The sequence below is a fragment of the Neophocaena asiaeorientalis genome, unplaced genomic scaffold (genome assembly GCF_003031525.2).
Source record: "Neophocaena asiaeorientalis asiaeorientalis breed wild unplaced genomic scaffold, Neophocaena_asiaeorientalis_V1.1 scaffold263, whole genome shotgun sequence".
NCBI lineage: Eukaryota > Metazoa > Chordata > Mammalia > Artiodactyla > Phocoenidae > Neophocaena > Neophocaena asiaeorientalis.
Window position 1 is genome coordinate 801,716 of NW_020175015.1, and position 17,249 is coordinate 818,964.

The 17,249-nt window shown below is 52.1% G+C and overlaps 1 protein-coding gene across 6 annotated transcripts in view; it reads right to left on the bottom strand.

Moving 5' to 3' along the window:
* The window catches only part of SLCO2B1 (solute carrier organic anion transporter family member 2B1), a 51,218-nt gene extending 48,579 nt beyond the window's left edge, over positions 1 to 2,639 (bottom strand). For all 6 annotated transcript variants that reach the window (XM_024762000.1, XM_024762004.1, XM_024762001.1 and 3 more), the window contains exon 1: positions 2,300 to 2,639. In XM_024762000.1, coding sequence (XP_024617768.1) covers positions 2,300 to 2,315 — 16 coding nt within the window. In that variant the 5' untranslated portion in view covers positions 2,316 to 2,639. The remainder of the gene's footprint in view (positions 1 to 2,299) is intronic.
* Positions 2,640 to 17,249: the final 14,610 nt, after the last annotated feature.

The window sequence follows — 17,249 nt, forward strand, 5'->3', positions numbered from 1 at the left end:
CCTGCCCACTTCCCAGTCACTAGCTCCCAGAGAAAAGCTTGCTTTGTCTGGAACCAGTGGAGAAGTGCCCAAGGTGGGTGGAGACTCACCAGTGTGGGGTGTGTGAAGGGAAGAGAAAGCCCTGAGGGCAATGGCACAGAACAGAAAGGGCTTTGGCATGGGGCAGGCCTGGTTCTGGCCCCGACTCTGCAGCTTGCTTGCTGGGTGACCTTGGACGAGTCACTTGCCCTCTCTGAGCATGTGTTTCCTCACTTATTAAAAAGGGTGAGAGAATGTCACTGCATTCTCCTAAAGCTAGTGAGGCAGAGCTACAATTTGAAGCTGGTTCTTTCCCTTGCCCCACCTCCCTGCCCTGGGTTGGCCCACATGTGAACCTAGGACTGGAGAGAACAACAGAAACAATACCAGGAACAAGGAAGGACGAACTGCAAAGAGAGGATCAAACAGCATATGGGAGAGAGGTTACTTCCAGCTGGGAGAATCAGTCTGGAAGGCTTCCTGGAAGCGTCGGTGTTTGGAGGAGTTAGAAAACAGGACAAATTTCTCGAGAATGGGATGTGGGCAGGTGCCTTCCGGGTGGAGGTAAAGCTGAGCAAAGGTGCAGAGGTGGGAAAGCAGCTTCCCTGAATCACAAAATGGGCGTGGTCTGGGGAGATCATTTTCTTCAGCGCCTCCCCCATAGACCGGGAAGCTCTACCTGTTGCCTAAAGGCACGGGGGCGAGTTGGTGCTGGGACTTGGCTGACGGCCAGGTCTGACTGACTCTTTTCTCTGGTATCTGCCCCTGGCTGGGACTGCTGGCCCTTCTCCCTCAGGCCAGCTGTATGTGGGTTTCTTACCAGGCTCCAGGCTCTGTGTCCTGCCCCAGCTGCATCCCCACATCCCTCAGACCAGAAAGAGAGCATGGGGGAAGCCTGGCCATAGCTCAGACTGGGGCTCAGGAAGAGAGGCCAGAGGTGGCTTCGGGTGGCTCAGTGAGCAGAAGCTGAGGTCAGCCTCCTGCTGTGTGTGTGGGAAGCGGAGGGCCAGCTAGAGAATATTCCAGAGCTGAGCCCTGCAGGGGTCAGAATCACAGTTGGGGTACAGGTGTCGTACAGCCAAAGTCACTAGTTTCTTCCCGTAGGATCACCAACCCTCAGATCCCATAACAGGCCAAGGCTGACTGGGAATTTGGTTTGTCAGTGGCCCGTCTCCAAATTCAACTCACTCTCACTGTCATCTCCCCTGCAAGGGCCGCAGAGGAAGCATCCACCCCCACCCTTCCTTCCATGCCGTGGCTGCAACACAGCTGCATCTGCCTGCTCGGCCCAGGAAGCCCTCATGCCTCACTCCCCGGAGCAAGTCCGGCCTTGTCTGAGTGGGTGTGAGGCACACAGACAGCTGGGAGAAGGCCAGAGGTGATCGCTGCAGGGCATCCAGCCCGAGGGCCACCCTATCTGAAGACCCTTTGTTTCTTCCACCTTCCTCCTCCTGCCCAAGAAGCTCAGCAGGACGCTCTGTTCCCAGAACCAACGCCCTCTCCACATGGTGCTTTGGGCACGCTCCAGACTTGGCTTCTCAAGGCTTCAAGACACCTCCCCTCCCGCTTCCTCCCCGCCCCACCACCAACAAACGCACGTAGGTCTGTGCAGGTCTTTCTCTGAATCGGTTTCTTTTCTGTGCTGATCTTTCGGATTCTTTGTCTGCAGGCCCGTCTCTCACCTGATCTGTCTCTGTCTGATTCTCTCTCTCTCTCACTGTCTCTGCTTCTCTTTATTTCTCCTGGTCTCTTCCGCAGCCCTCTCTCTGAGCTGGTCGCCCCTGTCCCTGCATTGCTCCAGCTGACACCTCTTGATCTTTGCCTTCTCCTGCTGTCTCTGGCCTTCTGTCTCAGACTTTGTCTGACTCTGAGTATCCCCGGACTTGATCTGGGTCTGACTATACTTCTCTCTATCTCTGTTTTTGTCTGCTTTGTCTGTCTCTATCTTTGCCTACTTCAAAGGGAGAACAGGGCTTGGAGAACATCCAGGGGCCTCCCTTCCCATTGCCCTTTCAGTTTCTCTGTCTCATCAGGGAGGTTAAGCTGGGTGCTCTGCCTCCAGCTGAGTAAACAGTGTCCCTTCCTGCCCCTCTGGTCATTCACTCATTCATTCAACACACCCTCACTAGGTCTGGCCGTGTGTCTGGCTCAGTGTAGGGAACTGCGAACCCCTGCCCCACCCCAGTGCGCACAAGTTACCCCTACAGCCTCACCGTTCGCCCTGGGAACGTGGGCCCCAGACTCCCTCCCAATGCCCCTTTCTGACTTTGCCCAGACTTACCTATCCTGGGTCCCATGATTTCTGGGGTGCAGTGAGCTTCAGCCCCTATTTCAATCTCAGGACTGGAGCTTAGTGGGAGAGAGGGAGTGAGAACTTATCTGGGGCTTCTGTAGACAGCAGCCAAGGGACCACAGCAGGGATGCGCCAACGTGGGGACTCCAGGCACCGGGTCGATCGATGCTTTTTGGGCCACGGTGGACAGCAGCCACCTCTTCCAAGTGGGTTAGGAAGCCCTGCTCAAACTTGACCCTACTCTCCAAGTGCCTATCTCCCTTAGTCACTAGTTCCTTCTCTCCGTCTCTTTCTCTGAATTCCTCTGATCTCTGGCTGGGGCAGCCCAGGGCCAGAGTCGTGGAGGAGGATGTGTTTGTTTAGATCCAGCCCCGCTGATGGGAGGAGGCTGCTGACTAGCCTCCCCTCAGCCTGTTCCTTCACAGCCTCTTGGCTTGGCACTTCCCTTGGATATTTTCTCCTGCGAGCAGTGGGGAGGTGAGGAGCAGAGGGAATGTGGACGGGTGGCCCCTCCCAGCCCTGGGGTCGTTCAGTCTTGATTTTCCAGTCTCCACTCTGCATTCCCATTCTTGCTCTGAGCCTCCTCCCACACCGAGCTCTCGTCCCAGTTACAGAACTTTTTTCACCCTCCAGGAGCCCCATACAGAGCCACTGTCCTCCTTCACTGAACCTCTGTCCCTCTCAAGCTCTCATCCCCTCTCACTGATCCCCTACCTCCTCTCTGAGCTCCTCAGATCCAGAGCAAGGAGGGACTCTATCCATTGGGAATCACAGTGGCCAGCGCCTCTGGAGGAAGGCAGGGACTCGTGGTAGCAGCTCCAAAGAGTATGGCCATCTCAGTGGAGGGAGGGTGGAGAGAAGAAGAGGACGTATGAGATTCCCAGAGTTTTCTGCACTGAAGACTGAGGATGGAGGCCTCGGAGCCAGACAGACGTGAGTCCCATCTCAGCTTTGTCCTTCGCCGGTCAAGTGGCCTTAGGCAAGTCCCTGCACCTCTCTGAGCATCAGCTGCCTCATCTATAAAGAAGGGACAATAGTCCTCACTTACAGGGCTCCTGTGCAAGTTCAGTGAGCGAAAAAGAATCCGAGCCTGAGGCCTGGAGCTCAGAGAAGGGAATGGTAGAGGTGGCACTCAGAGCAGGGCAGTGAGAGGGCAAGGAACCTGGTCTTCCTCCTTGCTCTACACTTTCACTTTCCATTTGGCCCTCCTAATGACCTTGTGGGCCAGGTACTTATTCTCCCATTTTACAGATGAGGCACTGAGTCTCAGTAACTGCCCAGAAGTCACCTAGCTAGTAGGTTGTGCGATCACACCTTGAACCTCTGATGCTAGGGACCAGGCTTTTTCCTCTACCCAGGCTGCATTTTCTGAGGAAAACCTCTGGGTTTCCCCCAAATCCAACATACAGAAGTGAACCCGACCCAGATCCAATAGAGTTTTTGCATGATATAGGGATGTGGGATTGGAGTTCAGCTTTTGGGGTACAATGACAGAGAGACACACATCAGCCCCACTTGGCTCCCAGTGGCTGTATGGGATGCTAGAAGGAAGGGGGAGTATCTGAAATAATTGCAGATAGGCCTGACACATAGTAGGCCCTTGGTAGACACTCGTAGTGTGAGTGAGTCTCTGAGAGACCAGAAGTGGGAATGCAGGACTACCACCCAGGGAAAGGTCAGCAGTTGGCTTGTGTTGATAGAAAACCAGACCCCAATCCTGCTCGAGAAAACCAAATTGGCTCTCTCTCTCTCTAAATCCTTCAGACAGGTACTGTGAGTCCTCACAGAGATTGGCAGAGGTGCAGCCTTCCAGACTGCAAATTACAGGTGCATGGTCGAGAGAGGGAAGGGTCCTTTAGACTTTCTGGAGGCTCACTTGCCCCATCCTTGGCCCCAGAGGCTGCAGAAGTTCTGCACATGGAAAGCTGCTGGGACCAGCTTGGCTGGCTATGTTCATTTCACCAATCTTTGAGTAAAAGCATGCACAGCACCCTATAGGGCACAGAACATACAATAACCTCAGGCATGTGCAGCCTTCACGTATCACTTCAGCCTCCCCAGGCTGACACAGGTCCAAGACTATTCCTGAACTCAGCTGTGGAATTAGAGCACAAGTCCAATCCCTGGGACCTCTGGGAGTTAAGCTAACAGGCCTTCAGATAGCTCTTGGGTTAATCCTGCAGTGAGGTTCCACTCTGGGTGGCCCCAACTTGAGGTTCAACCAACCTGGTTTGCACCCCACCTTTGCCACTTGCCAGCGTGATGTTTGTTTGCTGAGCCCAGTGCATTTTACAGAGCCCCATGATGTATGCGGATCACAGCACCATCTGCGGATTCCCACAGTTTGCAAAGCTTGATGTCTAATTTTTAGAGTCCCGTACCGTTGGCAAAGCCCGGTACAGTTTACAGAGCTCTGCGGCTTCCAGGGCCCCATGATGTTTGCATGCTCCTGTGTCTTGTGTCGAGCCTGATGCTGCTTTTGAAACCCCAAGCCGTTCACAGAACCCAAGCCTTTACCTCTTTAAGTCATCCCACGTGGGGAAATGCCTTTTTGCAAGCCAGGCAAAAGAGGAATTTGGGTACAAGGGGAGAGTCCTGGGCTCCAGGCTCGAGACCTCAATTCTGGTCCCAGCTCTGTAACTACCTTGCTGTGGGACTTGGAGCACGTCCTTTCTCCTTTCTGGGCCTCAGTCTTCTCACCTGTTAAATGGAGATGGTGATATCAAATGGCCCGCCCTCAGGACTGTTCTGAGGGCTACTGTGAGGGTGCCCAGAAGATGCGGGGGCAGGGCAGTGGGGGAAGGGAAAGGGGGGCCGGAGGCTCCTTCCTGAAAAAGGCTCTAAACTGCCACATCAGCGCCATTGCTCCTACTTCCCTCTGGCCTGGCAGCCAGAGAGCAGATATCTATAAATGGGCCCTCGGCCAAGCAGACACGTAATGGCCTCCGTCAGAGCCTCAGCCATCCCTACCGCCAGATGCTGCCTGGGGGTCAGACCCCAAGCTGTGCCGACGTGCTCTCACGCATGGCTCATTAGATCTGCCCAAGGAAGGCAGTGCATACTTACTTCACCCATGAGGACTCTGACACTCAGAGAGGCCATGTGATTTGCCCAGGGCTACATGTGGAGGATACAGCCGGGGCTGGGGTCTGAGCCAAAGACAGCAAGGATGGACCCGTGGTACTCAGAAGGTCAGAGGAGGAAGGAACCTGGAGCTCACTTAATTCATCCCCTCCCTTTTGCAGATTGGGAGACTGAGGCTGGAGAGAGGCAGGCTGTGCTGGGTCGTGACCGCAGGGAAGTCCCAGTCTTTCCGTGGGCTTCAGTTTCTCCCTCTGGTGAATGAGAAACAGACTCCCTCCTGCCAAGGGTTCAGGACTTTCCCATCTTTGTTGCCATGGCTCCTGGATCAGAACGCAGCAAATTTCCCAACTAGGTGAGGAGAATCATGGGTCTGCAGGCAGGGAGGTGTCTGCTGGAAACTCTACATTCCTCCCTGAAAGTGGCAGCCCTGTGCCCAGTCAGGGCATGAGTGTGGGCATCAGATGGTTCAATCCTGACCCGGTAAGAAGATCTCTGAGACTCAGAGATGATGGGAAACCTCCTGGCAGGGCTGCACTAAACCCAATCATCTCACTCATCTCACTCTGTATGTGCGTAGCTCTCCCAGGAGACTGTAAACTCCCTGGAGACCTAGCTGGGTGATCTGAGGCTGGTCACTTGCCGTCTCTGATCCTCAGGGCCTTTGTCTGTGAAATACCTTCCCAGGGCTGCCCTAAGGCTCAGGTGAGTTGATGGATTAGTGCTTACTAAGTCTGAGAGCTGAGCAGACATGAGCCACTATTATTAATATGGTGGCGATGGTAATGGCGATGACTCTTGTAGTTCTAGAAGCAGAGGATGCGACAGAAGTAAATCAGAAGCCAGGTCATTCTGACCTCACTGACGACCCCATGTGACTCAATCACTGGGAAGGCCCTCTGAGGTGAGAGGGCACTCAAGTTGTTAACAGCTGTTGTTCTGTGGGTGCCACAGGCTGTCCCCTCTCACAGGGTCCAGACTGGGCACTGGCTGGCCGGTGGCTCCCAACCCTGCCTCTAACACCAACACACTGGTGTTGGTCAGGTCCTATGTCCTGCCTGGTCCCCAGTTTCCTTATTATAAAGTGGTGGGTGTAGGTCTCATTCTGCCCCCCGCCACCCCCCACCCCCCTCTTTGGGGAAGGAACATGAGCTAATGGATGTACCACTGCTTTTGTAAAGTGTCAAGTGCAGGAGATGAGGGATTACGGTTATTAAAGATTTGGCTCCTGGGAGAGAGGACATGGGGGAAGGGGGGCAGCGGAGGCCGGGAGTGGAGACCAAGGGGGGCAAGCATCTGCCCCTGGCTGCCAGGGCCCCAACGCTCCGCAGACTTTGTAACACTGCCCCCGGGGGCCAGAGAGGAGGTCAGTGCCCCAGGCTCTTCCTTTAAGACTCCAGTCCAGGAGGAGGGGCCGGAAGGACGACTGTCAGAGGAGGCTGAAACGGACAGGCCAGAAGGAGCCCAGTGAGAGCAGTCACCGCCTGCTCCCCTCTCTCCCTCTCCTCCACACCCGTCTCTCAAACCGGCCCGCTTCTTCCTATGCTGCTGTCACTGCCCTGGTCCTGGCCACCAGCAGCTCTGGTCCGGGCCGTGTCCCAGCCTCCTCCCCACCTCCGGTCTCCATCTTCCTGTGAGCCAGAGGGAACTTTCCAGCCCTTAAATCTAACCATGCCCCTCCCTTCTTCAAACCCTGCTCCCACCCCACTCCCCAGTGCCCTCGGGATAAACCCATCTCTCTCTGCCTGATATGGAGTGCCCCCTACCTCTCTGTCTTCTGCCAGATCAGAATCTCCACTTGCAAGTGAGAGGAAAAGGTACAAGAACAAACCTTTGGGGCAGGACTTCTACCAAGTCTTCTCCACTTGGTAGCTGTGTTCATTCTTTGCTTGTTTGTAGGGGTTTTTGGTGTGTATGTGAAATACACACGTGAAATGTGTATGTGAAATAGCCAAAACGTGAAATTTAGCATTTTAAGTATATGGTTCAGTGGCATTAAGTACATTTGCATTGTTGTGGAACCATCACCACCATCCATCTCCAGAACTTCTTCATCTTCCCAAACCAAAACTTCATACCCATGTGTTATTTAATTCTTCATGCCTCTGTTTTCTCATCTGCAGGATGGGGCTAATGAGTGGATGTACTTTGCACAGTGCCTGGTAGGTAGTTAATAGGTACTCAACAGGCCTTACTACCATTTTGTTCTCTGGGGGAAAGCAAGTGTGGCAGGACTGCAGGGGTTATCTGTAGACATCCAGGGCCTTCACTGCCCGGGATTCATTTCTGTGACTCGGGCAGAGTTTACGACAGCTGCTGGGGAAGCACGCTTCATGCTTCACCTAGGAAGATGAGTCACTTCCTCACCTGATGGGGTTATGAGCCTGGAGATGGAGAAGGCAGGAAGCAGACTGAGCACGGGCAGCTGCTTCTTGACCAGGTTGGTCCTCCACAGATGCTCCAGTGACAACTGTAAAGGCAAGGAGGTTTCTGACTGGTGGTAGGGCCCAGTCTGGGCCAGGGTGGGATACCCAACTTTTCTCTGTTCTAAGTCTCTCAGGAGGGGCTGGAACAGGCTAAGCTGTTTTCCTCAGGGCTGTTTATTTGGAGCATTGTCAGTTTACAGTTTGCTTGGTTCTCTCCTTTTCATGTTCCACCCCAAGCACACCCACTCCCTCCACTCTGCACACATGTTTCCTAGATTCACTCACTCCAACTGTTCCTGGCACTCATGTGTAAAATTCTCTCACCATTGAAGTGGTGCTGTCCTTATTAAAATGCCTGTCCCCTCTTTTTTTCTGTTCTCTGAGTGGAACATAGACGTGTCTTCCTCGGGGAGGGGAGAGACCAGGCCTGAGGTGTCCCATGTGGGGCAGGCCTGGTCTCTGGCAAGGGCACGGGTGGATCTCTCCAGCAAGTGGGTTTCACGGTGGTGTCTGAATCAGAGGTGGGCCCAGACCGGGAGCCTAGAGGGCCACAGAATCTCCTCCTAAGGGTCCTTAGGTTGGGGACTCCTGCCTCTTGAGTGAGAAATATCAACTGTCTTCTAGAAATAGCCACAAGGGAAGAAGGCAGTTCAGCGTAAGCAAACCAATCCACCCTTTGGAGTCCCTAGGGCCTGAGCTCAGCAAACGACGAGCTATGTGACACTGGACAGTTACTTCATTTTTCTAAACCTCAGTGTCCTTGACTATAAAATGAATGCAATAATTATGACTGACATTCATTACAGGCCAAGCACTGTTCAAAGTACTTTGCTTGTATCAGCTTAGTCAATGTTCCCAACTACCCACGATAACCTTACATGTCCTACCCTGCACGGGTTAGTGCTGTGCAGTGCGTGGTCAGGTCTGAGATACACAGGCAGTGATGTCACAGCTCCACAGGCCAGAGGCACGTGGTGAGACATGAACCGTCACTGCACTTCCCCACACCTGAGGAAGCTTTCATAGCATTTCACGTGTACCTCTGACGTGACAGATACTACAGCCCCCTCACCTGACGAGGCTGTGACAGCAGTGCACGTCTAACTAAGACCTGACCACAGGGCACAAGTCCCCTCACCTGACGAGGCTGTGACAGCAGTGCATGTGTACCTCAGACGTGACCGCTAACCACTCTTCCCCTCACCTGAGGGGGCTGTCACAGCAGTGCACATGTACCTCAGTTGTGACCAGTAGCACAAGCCCCTTCACCAGAGGAGGCTGTCTCAGCAGTACAGGGGTACCTCAGAGGTGACTGGTCACCACAGGTCCCCTCACCTGAGGAGGCAGTGACAGCAGTGCACTTGTATTTAAGACCTGACCACTCACCATAAGTTCCCCCCTCAGAGGAGGCTGTGACAGCAGTGCAGATGTACCCCAGACGTGACCACTGACCACAAGTCCCCTACCTGAGGGGGCTGTGAAAGCAGTGCACGTTGAGCTCTGACGTGGCTGATACCATGGGCCCCCTCACCATAGGAGGCTGGCCCAGCAGTGCACAGGTACACCAGAAATGACCAAAAGTCCCCGCACCTGGGGAGAAAACGGTGGCACAGAGAGGTTAGGAGACTTGCCCAAGGTTACACAGCAGGTAAAAGGCAGACCAGTTTTTAACCTAGACTATCTGGTCCCAGAGCTCATGTCCCTAACCTTGGCACTTAACTGTCCCAAAGGACTAATTTGAGGACTCAGTCATCTGTCCATCAGTCACTAAGCCGTGAGGTTTTATACAGAGTTGAGCTCTGAGTATAGCACCTTTGACTGGGTTCCTGAAAGAACATGGATGTGGTCAGGATAATATCCTAGTTCTCTACATGACCTTCGTCAGTGAGTATTAAACAGACTACTAATACCCCCAGGGAACTTTCCTCAGCCAGGTCCTCTGCTTCCAGACTTCCAGGATGAAAAACCTCAGAGGGGAAGACATCCAGGGGGTAACTTCTCAGTGGCTATGGTGGTGATGGTATAAAAAACTTCTTCACAGCACTTCACAGTTTGCAGAGAACTCTTACCTGGCGTGTCTCACTAAACCTTCATTCCAGCCAATATTGCTGGTACTATTACCCCGATTCACAAAGGGGAGACAAAGGCAGAGAGAAGTGATGTCATTGCCCAAATGGAGGAGCTGGGATTTGAACCCAAGTGTGTTTGGCCCCCAAAGCTGATGCCACACTGCCTCCTGGTGGCAGGAAGGATGGTGACAGTGATGAGCATGCTGGAGGCCCCCGTAGTGGTCCCTGATTCTGGACTCTCCTCCCCAGAGCTCCAGGAGCCTCCTGCCCACACCGGGAGGCAGCCCAGTCTCTCCCTGGACGTATTTATAACTTCCCTTTCCTCCTTGGCACCTTCCTTTTCCAGTCTCTCGCATCTGTGGGAGTCTGACACCAGTGAAGGTGATGGGCAGCAGGGGTGAGACGGAGAGAGACAGAGCGTCACTGACGACTTTCCAGGGCAGAGCGGCTTAGGCAGCTGGCCTGCACTCGGGTGGAATTTAGAGGGCCAGGCTGTCTTCTGTTCTGAGCTCAAAAATGTTCCTGAGATACACGGACTCCTCCTAGAGACATTTCTGGACCTCCCCACTTTCTCAGGTGGGTGAGACCTGGACTGGGAATGTTATGGGCCTCCCCACGGTCCCAGGAGAGAGGGACAGGGTTGTGTAACCTGGGTAGAAGACGCTTCTGACACCTGCTGGCACCCTTCACCTCTTCTTAACCTGCGCCACACTAGCACAGAGCTTGCACTCAGTAAACAAACCCTCATTCTACAGAAGCAGAAACAGAGCCTCAGAGAGCTCCCAGCCAGGCTTGAACCCAAACTGGTCTGGCACCAGGATCTGAGCACATATCCGCTATATGGCCTCTCAGACCCATTCGATGGAGAAAAAACTCCCCTACAATCTCAGTCTCTTCATGAAATGCTCCCGCCACTCTTGTCTTAAGTGAAATTTGCCCCCCTACCCCTGCACCACTAAATCTGCAATCTTGCCTTTCTCTCTCTTTTAAACCTCCTTCTCTCCTACTAGTAGTCCAGACCCTGGGCTCAGAAGATCCACTTCTCCTCCTCTTTTTAAAAATTATTATTTTTTTTTTTTTGCGGTACGCGGGCCTCTCACTGTTGTGGCCTCTCCCGTTGCGGAGCACAGGCTCCGGACGTGCAGGCTCAGCGGCCATGGCTCATGGGCCCAGCCGCTTTGCGACATGTGGGATCTTCCCAGACCGGGGGATGAACCCATGTCCCCTGCATCGGCAGGCGGACTCTCAACCACTGCACCACCAGGGAAGCCCGCTTCTCCTCCTCTTTGACCATTCCTTCCTCCTCTCCCTCTCTGCTGGCTAACTCCTACCAACAAATGGTGGGACATCTGCTCAAATATTTCCAATTAAAAAATATAACAAAATCCTCCCTGATCCCTCATTGCCCTCCAACCATCCACATCTCTTCACAGCCACACATCTTGAAAATGTTATCCACTCTCTCTACTTACCCCCCAAATGTCCACACCACCAAACTTCCACTCCCATCGTTCCACTGGACCTGTTCACCCTGGGGTCCCCATTGACCTCCTCCTTGCTGGATCTCCTGGACACTCTTCACTTCTCATCCTTCCTGTCCCACCAGCAGCTTTTACTGCTGCTGGCCACATGTGCTCTTTACAGAGCCTCTGTGATATCATACTCTCCTGGCTTTGCTTCATTCCCTCTGGCCATTTTTTTCCCAGCATCTTTTGCAGATGTTTCTTGTTCTGCCTCTGTCTCATGCTGGTTTCTTCCAAGGTTCTGTCCTCACTCTACACTCTCTCCCTAGCTCCATAAAGCATAGCCCTCCCAAGTCTTTGTCAGAAACTCAGCTCTCTCTCTTGAGCTCCAGACTTAAACCCTCCAATACCTGCTGGACAGCCCCACTTGGATATCCCATGGGTCCTTCTAATGCAACATGTCCAAAACCAAACTCATCATCTCCCTCAAAAATCTTCTCACCTACACTGCCCATTGCCCACCACCATGTTCTGCAGCTCAGCCAAACCACTGCCATCTGCCTCATCTCCCAAGCCAGAATGCCGAGCGTCATCTCGCACTCTTCCATATGCAGTTATCAAATTCTGACAACGCTGCCTCTTGGAGATCTATCTGATTCTTGATAGTTAAGAAGCATAGGCCTTGAAGACAGTTGGATAATAAAATCGAAGGTAATAAAAACCACTGATCAGAAGAACTGAAACCAAGTATGTAACCACCAGGGCACAGTCATTGGTACAAGTAAGCACTCACTAAAGGGAAGCAGCTTCTGTCATCATTATCATTGCTCCTTCTCCCTCTTTCTCTCCTCACCACCCATCTCCCTGGTTGCCCTCCCTGCCTCTAGCCTCTCCCGCTTGAATCCCTTCTCCACGTGGCAATGGGTGGGATCTTCCGGAAACAAGCATCTGTTAACCCCCTGCCTGAAGGCCACCCCTGATTCTCCAGTGTCCTCGTACTGGCTTCGTATTCCTTGGCCTGGAATTCGAGACCCTTCTGGTTCTGGCCCCTACCGACCTCATCTTTTGAGATTCCCAGTCTCTCCCTCTATACTGCATCCCAAACACACTTCCATCTGCCCCTCTAACGCATCTACTTTTCCACCCTTTCCTCACTTTGTCCCTGCCTTATTGGCCTGGAGAGCTCTCCTCATCTGCTTATAATTCACAACCCACCTGAAAGTTGTCTTCCATCATGCAAACCTACTTTGTTCCCTCCTCTGAGCCCTTCAACTCTATAGTAGTACGGATCACACTGGATATGATTGGTGGTCAATTTTTTCCATAGGCTACCCCCACTGGACTCTGTCAATTCACTGTGTTCAGGCACCCAGCACGAAGCCAGCTTCATTCAATGTGGAATGAATGATGAACCTCAGTTCTCCTAATCTTTATTTTTTTTTAATTCATTTATTATTTTATATTTATTTTTGGTTGCATTGGGTCTTCATTGCTGCGTGCAGACTTTCTCTAGTTGTGGCGAGCAGGGGCGACTCTTCGTTGCGGTTCGCAGGCTTCTCATTGTAGTGGCTTCTCTTGTTGCGGAGCATGGGCTCTAGGCACGTGGGCTTCAGTAGTTGTGGCACACAGTCTCAGTAGTTGTGGCGCAAGGGCTTAGTTGCTCTGCGGCATGTGGGATCTTCTCGGACCAGGGCTCGAATCCATGTCCCCTGCATTGGCAGGCGGATTCTTAACCATTGCGCCATCAGGGAAGTCCCCTCCTAATCTTTAAAGTGGACGGCATAGGCAGTCAGCCTGGTTAATCCAGAGGAGAGCAAGAGCCCTGGGAGCTGGAGGAAGATAAGTCACGGAAGGCTCCCTGGAGGAGGTTGGACTTGGAGTCTTAAGGCATCTAAGAAACAGTAAGAGAGGGCAAGCGAGTGAGAGGGAGTGAAGATTTGTGAACCTGAGTGGCTCTCTGTCACACTTGTTCCTCTAGCTTCAAAACACTTGAAGTGTCCCCACACCCCCATCCCCTGGCCAACAGCACAGCACTTTACAGTTATATAGAGATTTTTCACAACCTTTGTCTCATTTGCGTGGTTGGTTGGCTCAGAGGCTAGACTGAGAGTTAGCAAATCTGAGACCTCCATCCTGCCTTGTCCTTGGCCTGCTGTGTGACCTGGGCAATTCCTTTCACCTCTGAGCCTTGGTTTCCTCACCTGTCATGTGGGGCTGTGAACTGTTGCTCAATAGATGGGAAAACCTCCATAGACCACAGAGTTCTGTGCCCCAGTGAAGACTATTAATCTTGTTGTTCTAATATCAGCCAAGCCCAGTGGTAGCCGCTAGCCAGCCACTTGGGAGTCCTCAGAAAAGCATTACACAGGGCCCTGTTAGAAAGGGACCTCAGGGGAAAGGACCCAGCAGGTTAGGGACAGGAGGGCCTGGGGGTTTAATGAAACCAGTCTCAGACCCAACCTGTCCTCCCCACTGAGGCAGCGCTGGCTTGGGGAGAAGAAGGGGCAGCTGGAATGGCCTGGGTCGCAGGTGAGCTGAGCCCCCCCTTATGTAGGCATGAAGGCTGCAAAGGAAGTGCTCAGAGCCTGTCAGAGCCCAAGGAGGGACAGGGTTCTGGAAGGGCACAGTTTAAGGGGACAGGCAATTAGGGACCATCACCCCACTATGAGAGGGGCCCTACGAGAAGGGAGATGGGCTAAAATCTTTCTGCCCCAATTTACAGCATTGCAGGCTGGCTGCTGATTCACTAACTGTGTGACTTTGGCCAGGCATAGCCCCTCTCTGAGCCTCTTCCTCCGCATCAGCCACAATAGGGGAGCAAGACCAGAAGCTTTCCACAGGGTGAAGTGTGTGATTCCGCAGGAATGCTGGAGGGAAAGCCCTGAGGTCGTCAGGACAGCTCTGTGGAAACACGAAGAAGCCAGGCGCTGGGCCACACTGAGATCCTGGTTTTATAGGAAAGGAGTCAGGGTCAGTCTCCAGCCCCAGGGAATCCTCAGGCTGGTGAGGGATACAAGAATGATGTGGGCTGCCAGACAGGGAAGCTTCAGCGCAGCTCCCGTGGTGGACCCTTGGGAGACCTGGCAGGGAGCCCGGAGTCTGACTTCCAGCTCCTTGTGTGACCTTGACTGAGCAAGTCACTCCCTTCTCTGAGTTATTTTATTTGAAAAATGGGAGGAGGGCTGTGGGGATTGGACTATGTTGCTTGCTTTCCAGGACACTTCTGGCTCTGATGTTCTGGGATTGCCCCGCAGACCTTGCAAAACCTGCTTACATGGGCCCAGCCAGTGGAGGGGACAGCATCTCAGAATTGCAGCAGCTTCCCCAGAAATGTGCATTCTGTCAATTTAGATGTTAAAAGAAAAGAGAAGAAAAATCCCTGCTGACTAGTCCATTATGGGGAAAAGTTCAGTTTAACTCAGGTTAACCCTTTCATTAATTAATTCATTTATTAAAAAAATATTTGCTGAGGGTTTATTATGAGCCAGGTACCAGGTGCCTGGTGCCTGTGCTCTAGAGCCCGTGAGCCACAACTACTGAAACTGTAGTTGTAAGGTTTTTTTTTTTTTTTCTTTTTGCCACTCTCTCACTTTGTCCCAGCTTACCCTTCCCCCTCCCTGTGTCCTCAAGTCCATTCTTTATGTCTACATCTTTATTCCTGTTCTGCCCCTAGGTTCTTCATGACCATTTTTTGTTTTTTTTTTTAGATTCCATATATATGTGTTAGCATACGGTATTTGTTTTTCTCTTTCTGACTTACTTCACTCTGTATGACAGACTCTAGGTCCATCCACCTCACTACAAATAATTCAATTTTGTTTCTTTTTATGGCTGAGTAGTATTCCATTGTGTATATGTGCCACAACTACCAGGCACCAGGTATACAACCGCCCTGCTCGGGACACGGGACCTGATTGTCATGACTTTTTTCCATGCAGATATGCCCAGTCCACCTCTTCCTTAAGTCATTTCTTGAAAAGAGCATTTTTTTTCTAGCCTTGTAGTGCCTCTATTTAGTAACCAGACCACCTGAAACTGTTTGAAAACGCCCTCAGAACCAAATAGAAATCCGTAACTGTCTGTGACATCAGCCTAAGAAATGGAGAGAGGAAAGTAAAACTTTTGGCCTATTTTTTCCCCAGGTGGAAACCAGAGCTTCCAAATCCTCCAGGTGGCCTGGCTTGGTGGAAAGAGTCCAAGACCAGAGCCTGAGGCCTGGTTTCCAGGACCAAGTCTGGTACAGACCAGCTGTTGACCCGGGGGCAGCTGCCCATCCCCACCCCGGCCTGACTTGTCTTTTTTTTTTTTTTTTTTGGCCTCCCAGCTTTCGGGATCTTAGTTCCTCAACCAGGGATTGAACCCGCGCCCCGTGAAATGGAAGCTCAGAGTCCTAACCACTGGACCACCAGAGAATTTCCCGGCCTGACTTTGCATCTGTGAAAGAAAGGGTCAAGGACTCAACTATCTGTAGGCCATTTCCACACTTACGTATTCTGTGGCGTGAGAAGGGTTTGTTAGAAGAGGGAGAAGCTAGAGGTGGTCCTGGAAAACCAAGTGGATCTGCTCCAGGGGTCCCTGGGGCAGGGAGGCAGTGATCTGAATATCAACATAACCTGGCCCTGGATCACTTAGTCAAGGTGAAAGTCGAGTCAACACTTCCCTCAGCTCAGTTCTGGGGGTTGGAAAGTCTCACTTCGGGGGCCTTGGGCTGCCGTGCACGCACAGTAACCTTCTTCAGCAGCCTCCTGGGAGCGGAGTTACTCTCTGAAGAGTGCTTGGTCTCCTCTCCTGACACTGGTTCTGAGACTTTCCAGTTCTCTGTGATGCCCTCTGAACTGGGGCCCAGAGCAGTGGGCATGAAGTGGCTTAAGAGTGACACCTGCTGAGCTGCAGCAGCCAGGAGGGGGAAGACCATGGAGTGACCCAGGGAGTGCCCTGGAGTTTGTTTTTTCCCACCAGGGGGAGAATCTATCTTCCACTTGGATTCCTTTCGGGAAATGACTCCTTCTACCAAAGGCATATACAATGCCTCTGCCCTTGCAAGGTGACTGACATCTCAGTTTGCCGGGGACTAAGGGATTTCCTGGGACATGGGACTTGCAGTGCTAAAACCAGGCAGTTCTGGGCAAATCAGGATGATTGGTCTCTGGATATGACAAATAGACAGGATACAAGGACCCAGGTTAGACTGAGACAGAGTCCCAGCAGCAGCTGCACAGAAAGGGGAGCTGTTCCTGGCTGAAGCAGACTGTATTCTGTAGCAGCCCTTGGGGGAAGCAGCTCTTCCTATCAATAAGATATCATAGAAAAGGAATCCTCCACAATCTGATTGATGTAGTTCATTTATGTTACTTTTTTTTTAAAAAAGAACCAATGGATCTAGGGTCAGAAGTTTGCTTAAGGGTTTTTAATCTAGCTCCTATCTAAATATGAAACCTCCTGTGCACCATTTCAGCTCAAAAGACCCCAGCTTTGCATACCTCTAGTTATAAGGAATTCACTCATTCTCAAGCCAGCCTTTTGCCTTATGGGATAGTTCTAATTGTAAGAAACTTATTCCATATGTGGGGCTCTCTGGGTCCCTGGAGCTGCTAATACTGGCCCCAGTTCTTTGTAAGTGTTGTACCTGTCCCTTGACAGCCCTTCAGGTGTTTATGTTCACCCCTCTTGCCCACCAGACAGGACCAGCTCTTTAACCATTGCTCATTCGACAACTCACTATCCTGAGCATCTTAGTTGTGCAATGAAATTCCAGGCACAAAGAAACAGTTAGGATTGAGATCCATGGTTGGAAACAAAAAGATGCATGTTCTAGTTAATGTTTCCCTGGTTGTTCTGGTTTCCAGATATGTACTGATGTTTCCAGTGTCTGTCTGCAAATAACCAGCCCTGACCCACT